The following is an 18,586-nucleotide window of genomic DNA, read 5'->3' on the forward strand; positions in this document are numbered from 1 at the left end:
CATCCAATGGTTGTAAGAAATGCCAGCTGCTGACCAATTGAGTGTGATGCCCAACAGGAGGCACATGGGCCCTGTGCCTGCCAGGAACCCCAAAAGTCAGCTGGCCGGCCAGCTGGCTGATGGGGAGGCGGGGAAGAACCTCCTTCCTTCCCTCCCTGGGCAAGGCTCTCCTGAGCTCACATCCAATCCATGTTTCTAGTCGCTAATGAAAGTGCTCCGAGCTCTCCTAAGCCACCTCTATTATGTGTTCACTGGTCTATGTTATTCCAGTGTGTAGACACTGGGCTTCCTCTTGTTTGCTTTCCAAGTCCCCTTGCTTAGGCTGGGTCTGACTCGGGAGTTTCCTTATCAGCCCTGTGCAGGCAGCTCCTGTGTGCCTTATCTCCGAACTGCAGAACATCCCCCGTCCAAAGAGGGCAGGAAATCTCTCTCATGCAGGGGAGGGGAGGGGAGAGGGAAAGGGAGGGGAGGGGAGGGGGCTTGGTCCAGGCTCCTTCATCAAAGCAGCTCCTTCCAGTGGCCAAATAGCGCCTGTCAATAAAGAGAGGTGGCCGCAGGGGGATTTGTAAGGAACGAGATGGCAGGAAAAGCTGGAGCCTAATTGATTGGAAGTCCCCAAACCAGCAGCAAATAACAATAATAATTATAATTATACGCACGCTCTGGCGGAGGGAAGCAGAGGAGAAGAGAGGAAGCGGCCACGAATCATGGCCCCCGAGCATGGTAGCCCGCAGCAGCCATGTGGCCGATTTCGGGGATAGAGTGCTTGGACAACGCAGGCCGTTCACCTTCTTCCAAGGCTCTAGGATCAGAGCCTGGCACCTCCTCCTGTTTTGTCTTCGAGGAGACCACTGTGGCACAGCTTCTACATGCCCCTGCACCTTGCCACCCAGGCCTCTTTACAGCCAGCAATCAGGTGACACCCCGTTTCACGTCGGGATTCTCCGGCCACCAGACGGGGTTTCGCGGCCTTCTTGCCGGCCCTTCCGCCACAGGGAATTAAAAATGACCGCCTTGGTTGACCTTTGGAAAAGGAAAGATGGCTTTGGCCCGGTGATGGCTGGCAGGTGAGAAAAAGGGGCTTTTGGGGAGTGGCGGGAAAAGGATGGTTGGCATGTCCCTTGGAAAGAAAAGGCGGGGGGGGGGGCTGAATTTCAATGATTTTATTTTAGCAAAGACGGTTGTTAAGGTCTTTTGATTCATAGTTTGCCCAGAAAGGGTCGGTGGTTCCTTTTCTTGCAATTTGTTGTTGTTGTTAAACAAAAACCCATTCTTACGCTGGTGGTACACAGCTCCGTATTTTTTCTCTTAGACTGAATAGCTTGTATGTTTTCATGGTAATTTTTTTTTACTGTATCATCAGTCCAGAATAAGGATGTCTAGGAGCACAATTAATCTTAAGGCTATTCTCCCTCCAATTGCCCTTTTCGTGTGGGGGAACTTTCTGTTCCTGATGAATTCTTCGTCTCTCCGTCTCCCCCTTTACTGCCTGACTGCTGATCCCACTGCTAAAATCTAATTTAAGAAAATAAATGACATCTGTAAGGCCCAGAAAACATAACTGCAAAATGGATTTTTCACAGCAATCCAAAAATACATTTACAAGCCAAATAAGATTTTGCATTGAACTCCAAATTCAGTACTGTATAGAAACTAGAGTGGCATCCCTCGAGCAGCGCTGCTCTGTCACAGGGTCCCCCTTCATTTTTCTATATGGCAATTACAGTTAAATAATCACCACTAATCAATAGGTTTGAAACTTCCACCTGCACTCCCTTTTGAATTTCAAAGATTCCTGTGATCTCTGTGCTTATCTTGGGAATTATCACTGTTGTTATTTAAGCTGCTGTGATATCATTCGTTTGCTGGGCAATTGCATCTCTTATCGTACCTCATCACCCACATGGTTTCCTACCGGAGCGCAATTTGTAACAAAATTGAGCGATTAATGACTTCTTGCTTCATGTTTTGAAGACCAAATTCAATGCCGTGGCTCATTCGTGTTTTCTACCAGATTGACACTTAGCGCTGTTTTATCTATAATTCCCTGCTCCTCCTCATGCAGAAGATGAACTCACATGCCGTACAGTCATCTCTGTAAACATGTCAAATAGTCATCTATGTAAAAAAGAAAAGAAAAGTGTGTGATATATTGTTAATGACATGCACAGATTTTTTTATTTTTTTGTTTTTCTTGATATGATACAACACTGGCAGACGCCTGTAACGGCCTCGGCATTTTAAAAATAAGAGATGCAAAATAGAGAGAGTGGCGTTTTCTCCCCTGGATTAACAGTTGCTGCAGTAAGGGCCGCTTCAAACATTACACACTTCCTCAATGGCAAACACTTCCGTGTAGGAAAATGGTGAGCGTGTGTGAAAATTGTGTGTAGATTGTTGCGTGTGACAATTGCACATGTGCCTGTCTCACAGTGAGCACACGTGCGGGAGGTCTTGGGTCCCAATGCATGTATTTCCCACTGCATGTGAAATGGTCTCATACTGAACTGCCACATGCATGACAAAGATTTTGTGCTTTCCACACACACACACCAAAAGCTGGAAATGCATTGATCCTGGAAACGATGCAAAGTCAGCAAGCTTTATCTTTACAAACATTCCTCTCTTCAGGAAAAATATAATTTACTTATAATTATATCTACAATATAAGTTAATATTTTATTATAGAATACACACATACACACCTCTATCTATCTATCTATCTTTCTATCTATCATCTATCTATCTCCCCTTCATTACATCAGTAGTCCTAATGCAGTTTCTAACCTCTGTTAAAAATACATTTAAATAAACTACCAAAACCAAAACCAAAACCTTGCTACGGCAGTCAAGAGCAATTACAATATTTATTATGTATATATTCATTATTAAAAATTTATACACATCCACATAATATAATGTACAAAAACAACATATAGTATCTATCTTTTAATTATGGTACTTGTGATCTACAGTACATGGCAAACATTGGGGCCACAGTCCCTCGTGGGGTTTTGTACCCGTTAAAGACACCAATTTAAATTGGCTTTAAGTCCTCCTAACTCTGTGCTGTTTTGCAGCCACAGTGTATTTATTTATAAGATGTACAGTATGAATATGCCAATGCATGTGATAAGAAAACAACTGAAGGCAGGAAGTCAGCATGGTAATATAACATTTTTAGGACAGAGCAATAATCCGGAATCCCATTAACCTGAAATATTTGGATTTAAATAAAAAAATTCCTTCAGTAGCACCTTAAAGACCAACTAAGTTTTTATTTTGGTATGAGCTTTCGTGTATCTGACGAAGTGTGCATGCACACGAAAGCTCATACCAAAATAAAAACTTAGTTGATCTTTAAGGTGCTACTGAAGGAATTTTTTTATTTTGTTTCGACTCAGACCAACACGGCTACCTACCTGTAACTAGATATTTGGATTTAAGTTAGTTTCTGTTTCATCGAAAGTCAATGTAACTAATTTGGAGCAAACGAAGAAACAATTGATTAAAGTAAGTCATGGATTGGCTGTATTAGGTTTAACCAGTATATACTCATTTAAAGTGCATTTCCCCCCTTCAACGGGGGATGAATAAAAAGCTGAATAAATGCCCTGAACTTGTGGGCGTTCAATGAGGCTGCTTCTCAATTTTAGGCAGCGTATACTTCTTGTCCTTTCTTGTACAGTCCTCTAGTTTAAGGGGAAAATATTGAAGGCAAAATGGAAACACGTGACAGTTGTCTGCCCCCCCCCCAAAAAACTTGTAAATCACAGAACTGTGGTTTGCATTTTGGTTTTTTAAGCAGCCTGTGTTTTAAAAGTCCGGTGCGTACGAGTTGAAAGTAGCTCGTAATGTTTGTCTGTGTGCATGCATAAGAATGGCTTTGAAAAGGCCTCAGATGTTGCTGATTGGGAAGCCAACCCTCCTGATGACATTTGCAAAACCATTTCCTCTATTTCTCAAACATTTTTATCGCCTGACACTCAAACAAAGGACTGTGGCCGCCACTCAGAATAGGCATTGTTGCCATTTTATCTCCCTTAGCTCAGTTACCTGCGTTGCAAAATATCACCGCATCCCATCTCAGTAGTCATGATTCTTAATCCAACATTTTGTATGGGGAGTCAAAGTGAGCCAGGCACCTGAGGACGGATATGTTTTTAAAGCCCTGAATATGATGGCATTTTCCTGAGCAGGAATTCACCTTGTAATCAGAGCAGTTTCATAATCTATTCAGAAAAAGGATAATAATAATAATAATAATAATAATAATAATAATAATAATAATAAGAAACCCTGTTCCCAAGTCAATTATTAATATCAATCAAAGCATTTGCAAATTTCCTTATTCATAGTTTTGCACCATCCAGCTTATATTTGCATGTTTAAATTTGGACTCTGCTCTCTGCAGAATTTCGACCACCGTGCAGTGTTTCTAGCTGAAAGGGCGACATGAGGGAGATTCTGTGAGGCGGGAAAACATAACTGAGAGTCAAGTAGTCATTTGCGCTCTTAGAGAAGAATTCCTCCTCTCAATGCACTGGGCAAATTCTGACCACGCATTTGCAGTCGGTCTTCACAACCGGGGAGTCAAAGCGTTTCAGAACGGGCTTACTTCTGGTGCAGGTACACCGGCATATTTCCAACTCTCTGTTTTGGTTCCGATCGATCTACCTATAGATTGAAGATCCCTTCCAAGCACGCAATTCTACGATTCCACATCTTCCGCAACTCTCATCTGGCATATTTGGCCATTAGCAGATAGAACAAGCATTTCAGCAGCATTCCGTTGCTTCCTGTCCTCGCTGGTAGGCAGAGCTTGAGAGAACTTCTCTTCCTCTTTCATAATAACCGAATACAGAGGGTCAGCAGAGCCGGCCCTGTCATTCGACAAAGTGAATTGGATGCTTCAGGCGGCACATGCTTGGGGTCAGGGGGAGCAAAGGCGAAGACTTTGAGGGCAGAGTTTTGTGAGTTGTCAAATGCCCTGCCCTTTCCTGCTACCTTGCTGCCACGAGACCTCCAGTTATAGGGCGCTATATAAATTCAATAATAAATAAAATAAATAAATTGCTTGTACGTCTGGTGCAAGATCCCACGGGCATGTGGTTGGCCACTGTGAGAACAGGATGCTGGATAGATGCGCCATTGGCCTGATCCTGCAGGCTCCTCTTATGTTCTTAAGATGGTGTCCCATCATCTCTCCTGAGGTAAGATTACACCAGGCATCCTCAAACTTCAGCCCTCCAGATGTTTTGGACTACAATTCCCATCTTCCCCAACCACTGGTCCTGTTAGCTAGGGATCATGGGAGTTGTAGGCCAAAACATCTGGAGGGCCGCAGTTTGGGGATGCCTGGATTACACGGACAGTCTGGTCTGTGAGGTGGGGGTGGGGTGGGGTGGGGTGGAGAGACCCTGTTTCATTCTTTCCCCTCAGCTCCAAAATAACCTTGGCCCTGCTGGCGATGTTGATGGGCAGAGGGTTCGGATCTGGTGGGAGGATAGTCCTTTTTCACGCACAACGCGTAGCAGGTGTATGGAACCGCAAGATACAGCGATTACCACTCATTTGAACACAGTCAGGCAGAAATGTGGGCTGCCCTCTCTGCCATTATTAGCAGCCATTGAAAACATCACATTCAGCGAAAGGGAGAGTAGACCTCTGGCTACAGAAGGCAGGCTAATGGGTGCCTTGTTTTCACTTCCGTGCCTCACCGGTAAGTTTCCAGAGATACCAGGTCTTATCTGCCAAGGGTCTCTGGTGTGTTCTCCTTTTTATTCTGTGTTTAGCCAATCCAGGCAGGGTCGTGGCATTTGTGGGCTTGCTGTGGCCAAGCACCCCTCACCTCAGAGCAGTAATTCAAGGCTGTCGTCCGAACCACCCAGACCTTCCTGATTTGAAATGGGAACTGCATCTCTGCGGGAAAGCGGTTCCTGGGAGACGAGCCCCCAGGAGAGGCTAGCCATGTGCCCCCTTTCCAGTGAACGGCAGAGTCTGCCTCACATTTAACATGTGCCTCGTAGGGTAGCTGACGGGTGCAAGCAAATGGTTTTGCTACCCCCATGCATAGTCTGAACGGGGAGAATCTCCTTGTGCTGGAGATCAAGATAAAAGGAGGAGGCAGGCAGAAGGATTATCAGTGCTAAGACAACTTCTCTGGACCCTCCCTTTTCTAACGGTCTCCTGGACTAAGCCTTTCTCTTTTTGCATGCCCTCTCGAGGTTTGGAGGAGAGAGGCAGTTTCTTACCAACCTCCAGAGACACCCCCTCTCCGGCGCTATTGATGACTAAATCGCTTATTCCGAACCAGCTACTGTGTTTTTCTGTTTAGGGGTTCGGTTCCTGATTCTGGGTGCTTCCAGAGGGGTGTTTGTTGCACATGCAGTTCATTTGCAGCATCCGCACCGCATCCTTGGCATTGAAATATTAGCTTATATTCCCCTGCTACATCTCAATTGAACCTGATTTTTACCCTTTCAAGGAAAAATCCTAGGGGTCTCTCTCTCTCTGTGTGTGTGTGTGTGTGTGAACCTTCATGGAAAATGTTTCACCAATTGTAAAATTATAAATAATAATAATAATAATAATAATAATAATAATAATATATTATTATTTATACCCCGCCCATCTGGCTGGGTTTCTCCAGCCACTCTGGGCGGCTTCCAACAGAAAAATGAAATAAAATAATCAATTAAGCATTAAAAGCCTCCCTAAACAGGGCTGCCTTCAGATGTCTTCTAAAATTCTGGTAGCTGTTTTTCTCTTTGACATCTGATGGGAGGGTGTTCCACAGGGCAGGCGCCACTACCGAGAAGGCCCTCTGCCTGGTTCCCTGCAACTTGGCTTCTCGCACCGAGGGAACCGCCAGAAGGCCCTCGGTACTGGACCTCAGTGTCCGGGCAGAACGATGGGGGTGGAGACGCTCCTTCAGGTATACTGGACCGAGGCCATTTAGGGCTTTAAAGGTCAGCACCAACACTTTGAACTGTGCTCGGAAACGTACTGGGAGCCAATGTAGATCTAGGGCAAGCACCCCCAAACTGCGGCCCTCCAGATGTTTTGGCCTACAACTCCCATGATCCCTAGCTAACAGGTCAGGGATGATGGGAATTGTAGTCCAAAACGTCTTGAGGGCCAAAGTTTGGAGATGCCTGATCTAGGGGGGGGGGAGGAATAGCCTTCAGGCTGGGTTTTGATTTCAGTTCACTGAGCAGGAGGGCAGGGGGAAGACTCTCTGATCCAATTCTGAGTTTAGGTCCAAGTTCAGTTCTTCTTCTTAACAATCACGAGGGCTAGCGACACATATGCTTTAAAAATAAATAAATAAGGCCGAGATTTTCAGGAGTTAAAGTAGACTAGGAGTGCTCCCATACCTGCATTATTGTCCCAAGGCAGTTCCCTCAACCTCTGCAGCTATTGCACAAGAATGGGAATTCCGTGAATGGTCTGGAGGCAGAGCAAAGCTTCAAATAAAGGGGCATCTAATCCAACCCCCTTGCAAAGGCGTAGCTTGGGGGGAGGCTGCTGGAGTGATTGCCCCGGGTGCAAAAATCTTTCAGGGCGTGTCTCTGCAGTTGCCGCCCCAACCAGAGGTGCTCCCCATCCCTCTCACCCACCAAACTCACCTGAGCAGCACAACGAGCAGGAGCTGGGAGAGGACGGGCCCTTCGCATTCCCCCAGCCACACGGCGAGACTTGTGGCCATGGCAGTGGCGGTGCCCCGGCCCAAGGAGGTGCACATACATGTCCCGCTGCTACACTGCAGCACTGTCTGGCAGCAGCAGCAGCGCTGCCTGGAAGTGCTGGTTTGTGGGCACAATACTTGCCTTAGGGGGTGCAATATTTTCCTTGCCCTGGGTGCTGGCAACCCACGCTACGTCACTGAGCCCTGCAATGCAGGAAGCGCAGCTCAAAGATGGCCAGCCAAACATGGCCAAATGTCTTTCTTGTGAAACTGGAGGGAATCCCTAAGTGCACGTTACAACAATGTGGGGCAGAGGGCAATTTCTTTGCCACTGAATCTCCCACACCTCAGGGATCGGGGAGTGGGGATGAGTTAAGTTCTTTCAGCAGACAGGCTCTCATTCCCAGGCAGACTTGCACCCTCATGCCCCCCCCCCGCCCCATAAATTAACCAGCAGGTTTCTGCCAAACCTTAGAATTCTGATTTATTCCTAAGTGGAGGGAAAACACAACACTCTGCACCCCCATTCAGGAAGCAAGCAAGCAGGCAAGCAATATGAAAAAAATATATATGTTCATAATGCCTGTCACCATTTTTGTAGCTTGATCTTTTTCACTGGCCTGTTGCACTGATGCAGGCCGGCCAGCCATTGCCTAACTGAGGTTCAGACGCCTTAAATATATATAAATGCATCGGGGAGAAAACTGTTTTCCAGAAACCCAGGCCTGCTCCGCCTGCTTCTTGGCTGAGCATGGAAGCACAGGAATAGCCCCCTCTCCCAAGACAGAACATTAAAGAAACTCACACAAGGCTGTGGCCAACCTCCCACCCACTGCCTGTGGCTCAGAGCATGACCACATTTATGATTATCTGCTGAGAACGTCTACCTCAATCGAACCACACCATCTCTCCTTGACAGCTGGGGATTCCCCACACATCAGATTTTCGTAGACACCTGTGATAAAGCCCTCAGAGAATCACAGCCATAGCGAACAGGAAGATCCAGCAGCTTTTGCTGCCCCCCCCCAATCACATACCCTCCAAGTACCCGTTTTCCAGGGACGTCCCTGATTTAGAGAAGCCATCCTGGTTTCCGATTTGATCCTGGAATGTCCTGCTTTTCCTTAGGATGTCCCTATTTTCATTGGATAAATGTTGGAGGGTATGGAATTATCTGACCCCTGAGCTGTCTGAAGGCAATTCTGTATAGGGAGGTTTTTTTAAAAAATGTTTTTATATATGCTGGAAGCTGCCCAGAGTGGCTGGGGCAACCCAGTAAGATGTGTGGGGTATAAATAGTAAAATGTTCACTATGGAATAGGACATCCCTATTTTCATCAGAGAAATGCTTGGAGTTTGTGAGATCACAGGACTGCCCATCTGAGCACTGGCTGCAATGTTACCCAAATGTGATTGTACCATAGATTCCTACACAGTCGTACCTTGGATCCCGAATGCCTTGGTACTTGGACATTTTGGCTCCTGAACGCTGCAAACCCGGAAGTGAGTGTTCTGGTTTGCAAACGTTCTTGGGAACCCGAATGTCCAACAGGGCTTCCACAGCTTCCGATTGGCTGCAGGAGCTTCCTGCAGCCAATCGGAAGCCGTGCTTTGGTTTCCAAATGTTTTGAAAGTCAAACAGTCTTCCGAAACGGATTCAGTTTGACTTCCAAAGTACGACCGTAAAGGATGGCATTATGAGAATGGCAGTTGCATTTTCAATAAGTTTACTGATTTTGTACGGATTTTGCCTTTTTTTTTTACAGCTGACCCCAAGGTCTTGTTCCTGGTCCGTCACTGCCAGTTCTGACCCCATGAGGGCATATGCAAAATTAAGATTTTATTCTTTTGTGCGGACACTTGTACAATGAATTGCACTTGCCATTTTAACCACCCATTCGGAGAGGTCCTTTTGGAGCTCTTCACAATCTCTTTTTGGACATTTAGGTATTATCAGGAAACTTGGCTACCTCACTGATTGCTCCTAATTCATTTATGGACAAGTTTAAAACCAGAAGTTTCAACACAGATTATAGAGGGACTCCACTTTCTATATGTCTCCACTGGGAAATCACAAGTTTCCCCGCTTCCTGTTTCTTAACTGATCCATCCTTTATTATTATTATTTTTTTAAAAATTAAAAATTAGAATATCAACCAAATCCCCTCTATCTATATGCTTGTGGCTCTTCTTCAGGTACTGCCAGTTTGTATTGGGTAGCATGCAGATATACATTGCTGTGAGGGGATAAATTGAATGATTCCTATTATTAGATCTTGTAGTAGTAATTCCTGAGTAGACATGGGGTCAGAGTTGGCCTCTGGATTCATGGCAGGGTCTAGTCTCTATGTTTGAGTCTGTGGTGTGGCCTGCAGGTGGTAGTGAGTTTTAGATCAGGTTTCGTTCCCAAACTGTGGTCCATGGAGTCACGGGCGGACTTTGATAATATAGCACCTTGTGTGAGGCAAACATTTGGCACCCCCAAATGGAACTTCTCCATTATGGATCTTCTCCATTTTGTGCCCCCTCGGCTCGGTGCCTTTTGTGGGGGAATCTCCTGCATCACCCTAAATCTGGCACTGCGTGGATTGCCAAATGCCCCGTGAGCATCATTTGGGTGGTTCGTGGCGTCTCTGTGGATTGATGGTTGAACATGCGAGGTGTAAAGGACCCCTGGGTGCTTATGCCAAGTCAAAGGCGACTATGGGGTGTGGGCCTCATCCTGCTTCAGGCTGAGGGAGCCAGCGTTTGTCCACAGATAGTTTTCTGGGTCATGTGGCCAGAGCCGTAGGTAGGTGATCTTGCAACCCTGGCAGAACTTTCCAGATTGCGCCCCCTAGCCACTGACAAATTAGCTCTTCTTTCCGCCTCTCCTCCACCCCACCCATTCAATTCACCCTCTATTAAAAACCTTTTCTTATGAGGCAATAATCAATATTTTAATTTATAGGCAATATTGCGCGCGCCCCTTGCTTGCGCCCCTGGTGGGGGCCCACCTCATTACCCCCTAGCTATGGCCCTGCATGTGGCCACCATGACAAAACCGCTTCTGGTGCAATGGGACACCGTGACAGAAACCAGAGCGCACAGAAACGTTGTTTACCTTCCCGCCACAGCAGTACCTGTTTATCTACTTGCACTGGCGTGCTTTCAAACTGCTAGGTTGGCAGGAGCTAGGACAGAGCAACGGGAGCTCACTCCTTCGCGGGGATTTGAACTGCCGACCTTCCGATCGGCAAGCCCAAGAGGCTCAGTGGTTTAGACCACAGCGCCACCCGTCACAATAAGCAGAACAAGCATTAAGTGGTCTGCCAAGACCCCCAGTTGTTTTCAAATGGTCTGTGTGGGGGAAAAACAGTGGGTTTAGATTACCACCCAAGGTCTGTGTGGCAGAAGCATCATTGCCCAAGATGAGCTAAAGTTCATTGATGAAACATTGGAGTGGTTTTAGCTAGTAACTCTAGGTGGGAAGTAGTGTTCTGTCACTTATCTGGATCTATTCTGTGGTAAATTATTTGGCTTTTTCAACCTTCCCCCCACCCACCAATTCGTTGGGTAGGTACTGCAGTTTGAGAAAAGTCCCTGCCATAGTTCACCATGTTTTTGCTTCTCAACTCCTCCTGTCCAAGCCTCCATGTGGACTCTAGAACCTGGAATATGTATACTTGAGACTTCTATCAAAAAGGTGGTTCTGGTAATGCTGGACCAAACTGTTGCAATCTGGTGACTTGCCAAGCTGCAATTTTGCAGCTTTCCCCTTTCGCTGTGTGACAGGACGAGTGAGAAAGGTCCAATTCTGTTGTAGCCAAGACAAGTCACCCAGGTCCCTTGCCCTCTAGTCAGGATTAACAAAAGTTCTCTTCTTCCCTTTACAAAAGTGGACTCGTAAAGATTATGGGACGTCTGGAAGAAGAGCGGTTATGTTTGGGGAGGGCGAACTGTTTTGGTTGAAACTTGAGAACGCATTATGCTCCCTCCATCTGAAACACATTTCCAGAAGTAAATGTTAATGCTCCATTAGTGCCTAAAACCCAAATATTAAACACTGAAAACTGAAAGTCTGAAAACGAGGAGAATCTGCTAACAACATTTACATAAATACATTTCTCCTCCTGCTAACAAACTCGTCTTTGCCAAAAGAACTGGCATCCCTCGCCATGGCGTTTGTGACTAAATTTCTGAAAACCAGGCAACTAGGATTGCAAAAAATCTGGTTTGCCTCGTCTCCACAATTCAATTGGGTTTGTCAAGGGGCTTAGTTTAGCGGGCTTCTGCAATGCCCACATTTAATGACTTGTAGGAATAGGGACCCAGGTGGTGCGGTGGGTTAAACCACTGAGCCTAGGGCTTGCTGATCAGAAGGTCGGCGGTTCGAATCCCTGTGACGGGGTGAGCTCCCGTTGCTTGGTCCCAGCTCCTGCCAACCTAGCAGTTCGAAAGCACCTCAAAATGCAAGTAGATAAATAGGTACTGCTGTGGCGGGAAGGTAAATGGCGTTTCCATGTGCTTCTCTGGTTTGCCAGAAGCGGCTTTGTCATGCTGGCCACATGACCTGGATGCTGTACGCTGGCTCCCTCGGCCAATAATGCGAGATGAGTGCGCAACCCCAGAGTCGGTCACGACTGGACCTAATGGTCAGGGGTCCCTTTACCTTTACCTTTAGGAATAGCCAGTTGACTGATGTGATTTGATGGTGGCGCTCCTCACTCTCTGTCTATTCTCCCCACAGATGAGAGGCGAAGAAAAAATAATGGAGAAGCTGGATACCCCTCAGCCGCCGGTTGCCCCAGAACAGCAAAACCCGCAGCCACCAGTCTCCCCAATTGAGATCCCCTCCCCAGCTACTGGGGGAGATGAGGTTGAGGCAACCCCATCGCCCACAAGCCCCACCTCTTCTTCCCCTCCAGCTAAGGGGAGCCCTTCTCCCCCTGAGCCTTCCCCGGCCCCATTGCCTCACAACGTCCCGGTCATCAGCCTGAGCTACAGCAGCAAGCCCCCCGCCCATGTCGAGGTCCCCACCACTCACCTCACTGCTCTGCACCCCATTCCCGGCCTCTTACAGCTCTCGGCTCTTCCGGCTGGCCCTCCTCCGCCCCCTATGGCGAATCTAGCTGGAGCGAGGAGCCCCCTTTTGCCCCCACAGTATCAGCCGCAGTACCAGCCCTTTCTCAACAGGTAAGTCCTGAGTGGAAATGATCAGGTTTGTGGGGCAGGGAGGGTGGGAAGAAATCCTCGCAATGCAAATAAGCCAGCAATCGGAATGGGGTTGAAGTTTGATCCTGTTCACATTTAAAGGCGAAACTACTTGGTTTGCGCTTTCTGGAAGCGCACTGAAACGTAGCCGTCCTTCAGAGTTCGTTAGTGCTCTAAATTTTGCAATGCAAAATTCTCCAGCACATATCAGGGCAAAGTGTGCATGCTAATAGGCAGATTTTGTGAGAATAACATATGAAAATGCATTATATTAGGCAAAATTGCTTAGGAAAATGTATGTGTTACAATAAATTCACACCAAAGAAAAAAAGACAATACCCAAATATAAGCCGCACCCTTAAAATTCCGCAGGCACTCACACCCGTAAATGGCAAATGTAGAAGAAAACCCTACGGGTACTAGAGAGCACCCGCAAGTGGGTAATTAATTGCACAACAGTCTCAAGCTTGCAAATCGGCGATAAAACATTTTTTGTTCCGTTTTACCGTATGTCTGTTTCAGCAGCGATGTCATAAAAGCCAATTTTTGTAATGTTGCGAATTTAACGTTTCATGGTCAGAATTCAGGGGGAAAGTGTGGCTTATATTCGGACCAATATGGTGGTGGTATTATTATTATTATTATTATTATTATTATTATTATTATTATTATTATGTGCTTGTAAAATTGCGAGCTGATGTGCAAATGTGGAGAACTGAAGACTGCAAAAATTATAAATGGACAGACATTGAAATTGGCATATCTGCCCATCCCTAACCAGTCTCAGCCTAGGCTAGAGGCTGCCAAACTTTTTGGACCAGTGGGTGCACCAAGTTGCGCCAACATTTTTTGGGGGGGCATCGTGCATGTGTGATGTCGCACATATGTGGCACCGCATGCTGGGCTCCTCAAAGGGTCATGCCAGATTGCAGGACCTTCATCATGCTGGCCTTACGGTCCGGCACTGGATCTCCAGGCTCATAGAGGAGGTCAACGGTTGGGAAGGCCAACCGTCAGGAGACTCCTCCACCCCCTCAACATTTAGGGGACCCAGCCCCTAGCTAGCCCAGAGGGTTTAAGGGGTCCGAAGATACCCCAGTTCCCTGGAGAGGACTGTGGGTGCCAGCCACAAAAGGGCTACCATGGGTGGCAATGCATAGCACACAGTTAGGGAGAGTAGAGTTATAGTGAAGCTTTCCCCATAATTGTATTTCCATACTAGAAAAGGCTTAACCTGCCAAATTTCTCTCTGCCCCACAGATATTCAAGGTACAAGAACCCTGTTTGGTCGAAACCATTGCACATGTTTTATTTTACTGCCCATTTTACACAAAAATCCGCGGTAATTATTTAAATCCCATGCTGAAAGAAAGGTTAAATTGCCCCGACCTCCAGGGTTTCCTGTTTACTGAACAGTTGTAGGTTTGGGATTATGGAAAACGTAGCAAAATTTACTTTGTGACTTGAGAGGCACTTTTTAACCTTATTAGGTTTGTATTAATTTTACCTTAAAGTAACTCCTTTTATAAACGGACACCAATTTTACACTTCGACTTAAATCCTTTATATTTTGTGCATGCCAATAAAGTAGATTGATTGAGAGAAGAAGCCTGTTTTCCCACCATGCCAACCCTAAACCAAAGCCTAGGCTGCCATCCTGTACCCACTTTACCTGGGAGTAAACCCCATTAACTAGAAGGAAACTTACTTGTGAGTGGACATGTATACCATTATACCAGACCTGAATTGTTAATCTGCCTGATATTTATCTCATGCACAGCAGGAGACATGCCTAAGCCTCTGAGCAGTTGCCTTTTGGGCCCTCTTGTTTGCAGAAAATAACATCTAGGGAAGGCACCCCCAAACTTCAGCCCTCCAGATGTTTTGGACTACAATTCCCATCATCCCTGACCACTGGTCCTGTTAGCTAGGAATCATGGGAGTTGTAGGCCAAAACATCTGGAGGACCGCAGTTTGGGGATGCCTGATCTAGGGGCTACCGAAGCTCAGACAAACCCACTGCAAGAAAGATGCATCCTGGTTGTTAGGGGAAAAGGAAGGGCGATCTTAAAAAAAAATGCCAATGACCAGTGAATAAGACATACAGTCATACCTTGGAAGTCGACAGAATCTGTTCTGGAAGTCCGTTCAACTTCCTAAACATTTGGAAACCAAAGCACGAGTCCTGCAGCCAATGGGAAGCTGCGGAAGCTCCGTCGGACATTCAAGTTCCAAAGAATGTTTGCAAACCGGAACACTCACTTCCGGGTTTGCGGCGTCCGGGAGCCAAAACGTTTGACTCCCAAGGCGTGCGGGATCCAAGGTCCGACTGTATATTTAAAACAAGGCTGCCTGTGGAAGAACCATCCTGATCTCTTCTCTTCTCCCTTTAGCATCTACATTGGGAGCTCTGGGACTTTTGGCCTCTTCCCCAACAACCGCCTCAAGCGGAGGCCGAGCCATTATGAACAGGACATCACGGAGGGTGAGTGGCTGCGGGGTAAACCTCCCATGCATTAGAGAGCATAGGCAGAACTGCCCATTTTACAGGATTGGGGACTGAGGCTGAGCAGAAGTGTCTTTCTCGGGAAGGCTGGCATGCTCAGCAGAAGAGGAATGTGCCCCCAAGTTCATGCTCCTTTCGTGAATGCATTTTATCCACCCACTTACCCTTCTCCGCTTATTTGCTCAGGTCATCAGCCCCAGAAAGTGGCACGCCGGGTCTTCACCAACAGCAGGGAGCGCTGGCGGCAGCAGAATGTCAACGGCGCCTTTGCTGAGCTGCGGAAGCTCATCCCTACCCACCCGCCTGACAAGAAGTTGAGCAAGAACGAGATCCTTCGCCTGGCCATGCGATATATCAACTTCCTGGTCAAGTTGCTGAGCGACCAGGCCAGGTCAGCTGGCGGAGAACCTCCTGAAGCGGAAGCCCCTTGCAATGGCACCCCGAGGACTCCCTCGCCACCCACAGCACCCATAAAAATGGAGCAAGTGACTGTACTGGGGGCAGGAGAGCCGCGGTGATGAAGAGCTCTCTGCCCACATGTGTGCGGCCGTTGCTTCTCTCCCTTCACACGCTCCAACAGTGCCACACAGCCATGTGTTTAGACTGAAGCAGCATTGAAGCACCTGGACCGAATATCCCTTCTGGGCACTGGGTGGAGGACTTGTGATGTGGAGGCTGGTATGACCTTCCGAGGAAGAAAGCTTGGATTTCAGGGTCTGAAATCCACACAGGGATCCATCAAACAGTCCCCTTTGACCAGGACATCCCGCCATGCCCACCTGGTGGCTTGTTTCCAGAATGACCCACGAGTAAGTGTGGGGTGGGGGGAGCAGCAGGGAGCCTGGTTTGTATGAGACACACCCCTCTCCTGCCCCCATCTCCAGTGAGGTGGAGCCCTTGGGTGGGCGAGGGGGGGCGTTCTCCTGTGTTTTACCTCTTCTCAATGTGCATCACTTCCAAATCCTCATCTATTTTGTGTAGGGTCTTTAAATCGATATATGAGCCCAGGCAAAGGAAAAGGAATAAAATCAGGGTGTCAGGGTTAAGGGCATTGGAACGGGGGGGGGCAGCCCTCATCCCATAGACTCCGCCTCTCTGTTGCGAAGACCCTTCATCCCAGGGCATGGGCTCAACTCCCTCTGTAAAAGCCAACAAGAGAGGGCAAATAAATGGGCAGAAGAGAACGGGTGAGGCAGTCCCTCTCTCCCCGCCAATCGTCTGCTCACGACTGCAGCCCCTTGTGGCTGCTTTTCATTAAAAATATATATTAAAAAAGCTGGAAGACTATTATATGCATCTGATATGTCACATCTGATTTGACCCTTACTAGCTCACGCTGGGTGGAATTCAACAAAATGTAACTTGGAGTAAAACTCCGCTGAGTGCCGCCCTCTGGAATGTGGGTTCAACACACTGAAATGGGGAGGGGAAATCCTTCAGAAAGAAAACCAGGAAAAGGCTGGGCTAGCACTCTCCTCACTGACAACCTTATAGGGATCTTTTCCTTGTTACTGTGTGTTACCTGCCGCCGTCAGCACGTGATACACCTCACCGCCGGAGAGAGCCAGGCCTATTGGTGCTTCTTTCTTCAGCTCGCAGCCATAATTTTAGAGGCCCCAGTGGGCTGTAAGAGGAACTACCCAAGTCTGGGGTTTGAGGGTCTTTGGGGTGGGTGTGTTGGGACAGACGGGCGTTGCCGCAACGACTGCTGTGTCACTGCTGGTGGGCCAGTGCCTAGCTTGTGGTGGTTGGGCTGTTGCTGGGAGCCCCACGGCCTCAGGAACGGCTCCCCTTCCTGGAAATGGAAATGGCGGTTTGTGCTGAGTCAGTGTCCAAAAGTGCCCCCAATGCTTTCTGGGCCTCCTGCCAAAACCAAATGTGCCAGTAGCAGATCCAGGAGGGTGGGAGGTCCTCCTAGGCTGCTGGTTTTTATCACGTAAAGGAGGAGGAGGAGGAGGAGGAGGAGGAGGAGGAGGAGGAGGAGGAGGAGGAGGAGGAGGAGGAGGAGGAGGAGAGTCTTTTGGATGGGAGAGGGAGCGAGCGAAAGAAGGAAGGGCAGAGAAGCATGGCGACAGCTACTCCTTATCTGGATCACCAGATTAATGGGCCAAGGGGACTGCTGTTTTTCACAGCCATCCCTGCAGGGTTAGTTCTTGCCCTCATCGGATGTTTCAAATGGCCAGCGCAGCGGGGCTGCTCTGGGCTAGATCCAACCATCCCATGTTAAGGCTGGGAGATACCGTATTTATGACCTGGAGTGTTCATGCTCTGTTCCAAGAAGAGAGAAATGTTAAAGCTGAAATCATTCCGCAATTCGACAAAATACAGACCGATCCTTTTTAATGCAATCTAACCAGTACTGCAAAATCTTGCTCAGTGTGCCTGCTGTGTTCTGAACCTTCTTTTCCTCCCACCCCCAAATTGGAGCTTGTTGTTTGTGTGTGTGTGTGAGTGTGTGTGTGTGTGTGTGTTTTGAGATTATTTTTACTACTAGGAATTCAGAATGGAAGAGGTTCAGGCAAGTGAGAGGCAATAGGGAAGGAACATGACCTTGGCAGCCCAGAAATGGGGGCTGGGGTGGGAGAACAGAAAACCATTCAACGGACTAGAGTTTTGCCTTCTGAGTCTACATTGCCATAATTGTATATTTGAAATCATGAAGACGAGAGGCCTGCTGAATTCTTCCAGGGGAGCAGTTCTCTTAGCCTGCAGCAGTAAACAACAACATGCGTGGCAGCAGAGAGACTACCTACTTTTGTGGTGGCGCAAGTTTCCACAGGCAATCCCAGTTATGTGCTAGGAATCATTCCAAATGCGGAGAGATGAACAGCCCTGGCAGACGTCACTGTATTCTGCCTAGCTGTATTTTCAGCCTCGTTCCCTTGGCTAAGGAGATTCTTCTGTAGCACCTTCCTCTAGGTTTGGAGACTCTGGATGCTTCCTAATGTGGGCTTTATGTTGCAAATGGGTCATTCAGTTCTGACTCCCTTGCATGTTTGGCACGTCAGCTCCTACACATGCTTATAATTTCAGTCACGGATATTAATTGCTATTCTGCAGCTTGTGGTTCACATGGAATGGGAAGAGCATGATGGAATGTAGCCTGAGGTGGGTATTTTTGTTTTTGGTCCCCCACTATAGTCATTCTGCCGCTGCACTTCACGGACTTCTTTCATTCTGGCTAGGCACACTGGTAT

At 47.5% G+C, this 18,586-nt stretch overlaps 1 protein-coding gene across 1 annotated transcript; it reads left to right on the top strand.

Annotated features, from left to right (window-relative positions):
* The first annotated feature begins 516 nt into the window (after window positions 1-516).
* On the top strand, window positions 517-17,317 carry LYL1 (LYL1 basic helix-loop-helix family member). The gene is made up of 4 exons (XM_035097389.2): window positions 517-1,067; window positions 12,420-12,865; window positions 15,277-15,368; window positions 15,576-17,317. The coding sequence occupies exons 2-4, from the start codon at window positions 12,420-12,422 to the stop codon at window positions 15,905-15,907; spliced, it is 870 nt and encodes a 289-aa protein (XP_034953280.1). The 5' UTR covers window positions 517-1,067; the 3' UTR covers window positions 15,908-17,317.
* The last annotated feature ends 1,269 nt before the right edge of the window (window positions 17,318-18,586 follow it).

The sequence above is a fragment of the Zootoca vivipara genome, chromosome 16, assembly GCF_963506605.1.
Source record: "Zootoca vivipara chromosome 16, rZooViv1.1, whole genome shotgun sequence".
In the NCBI taxonomy this organism is placed as follows: domain Eukaryota; kingdom Metazoa; phylum Chordata; class Lepidosauria; order Squamata; family Lacertidae; genus Zootoca; species Zootoca vivipara.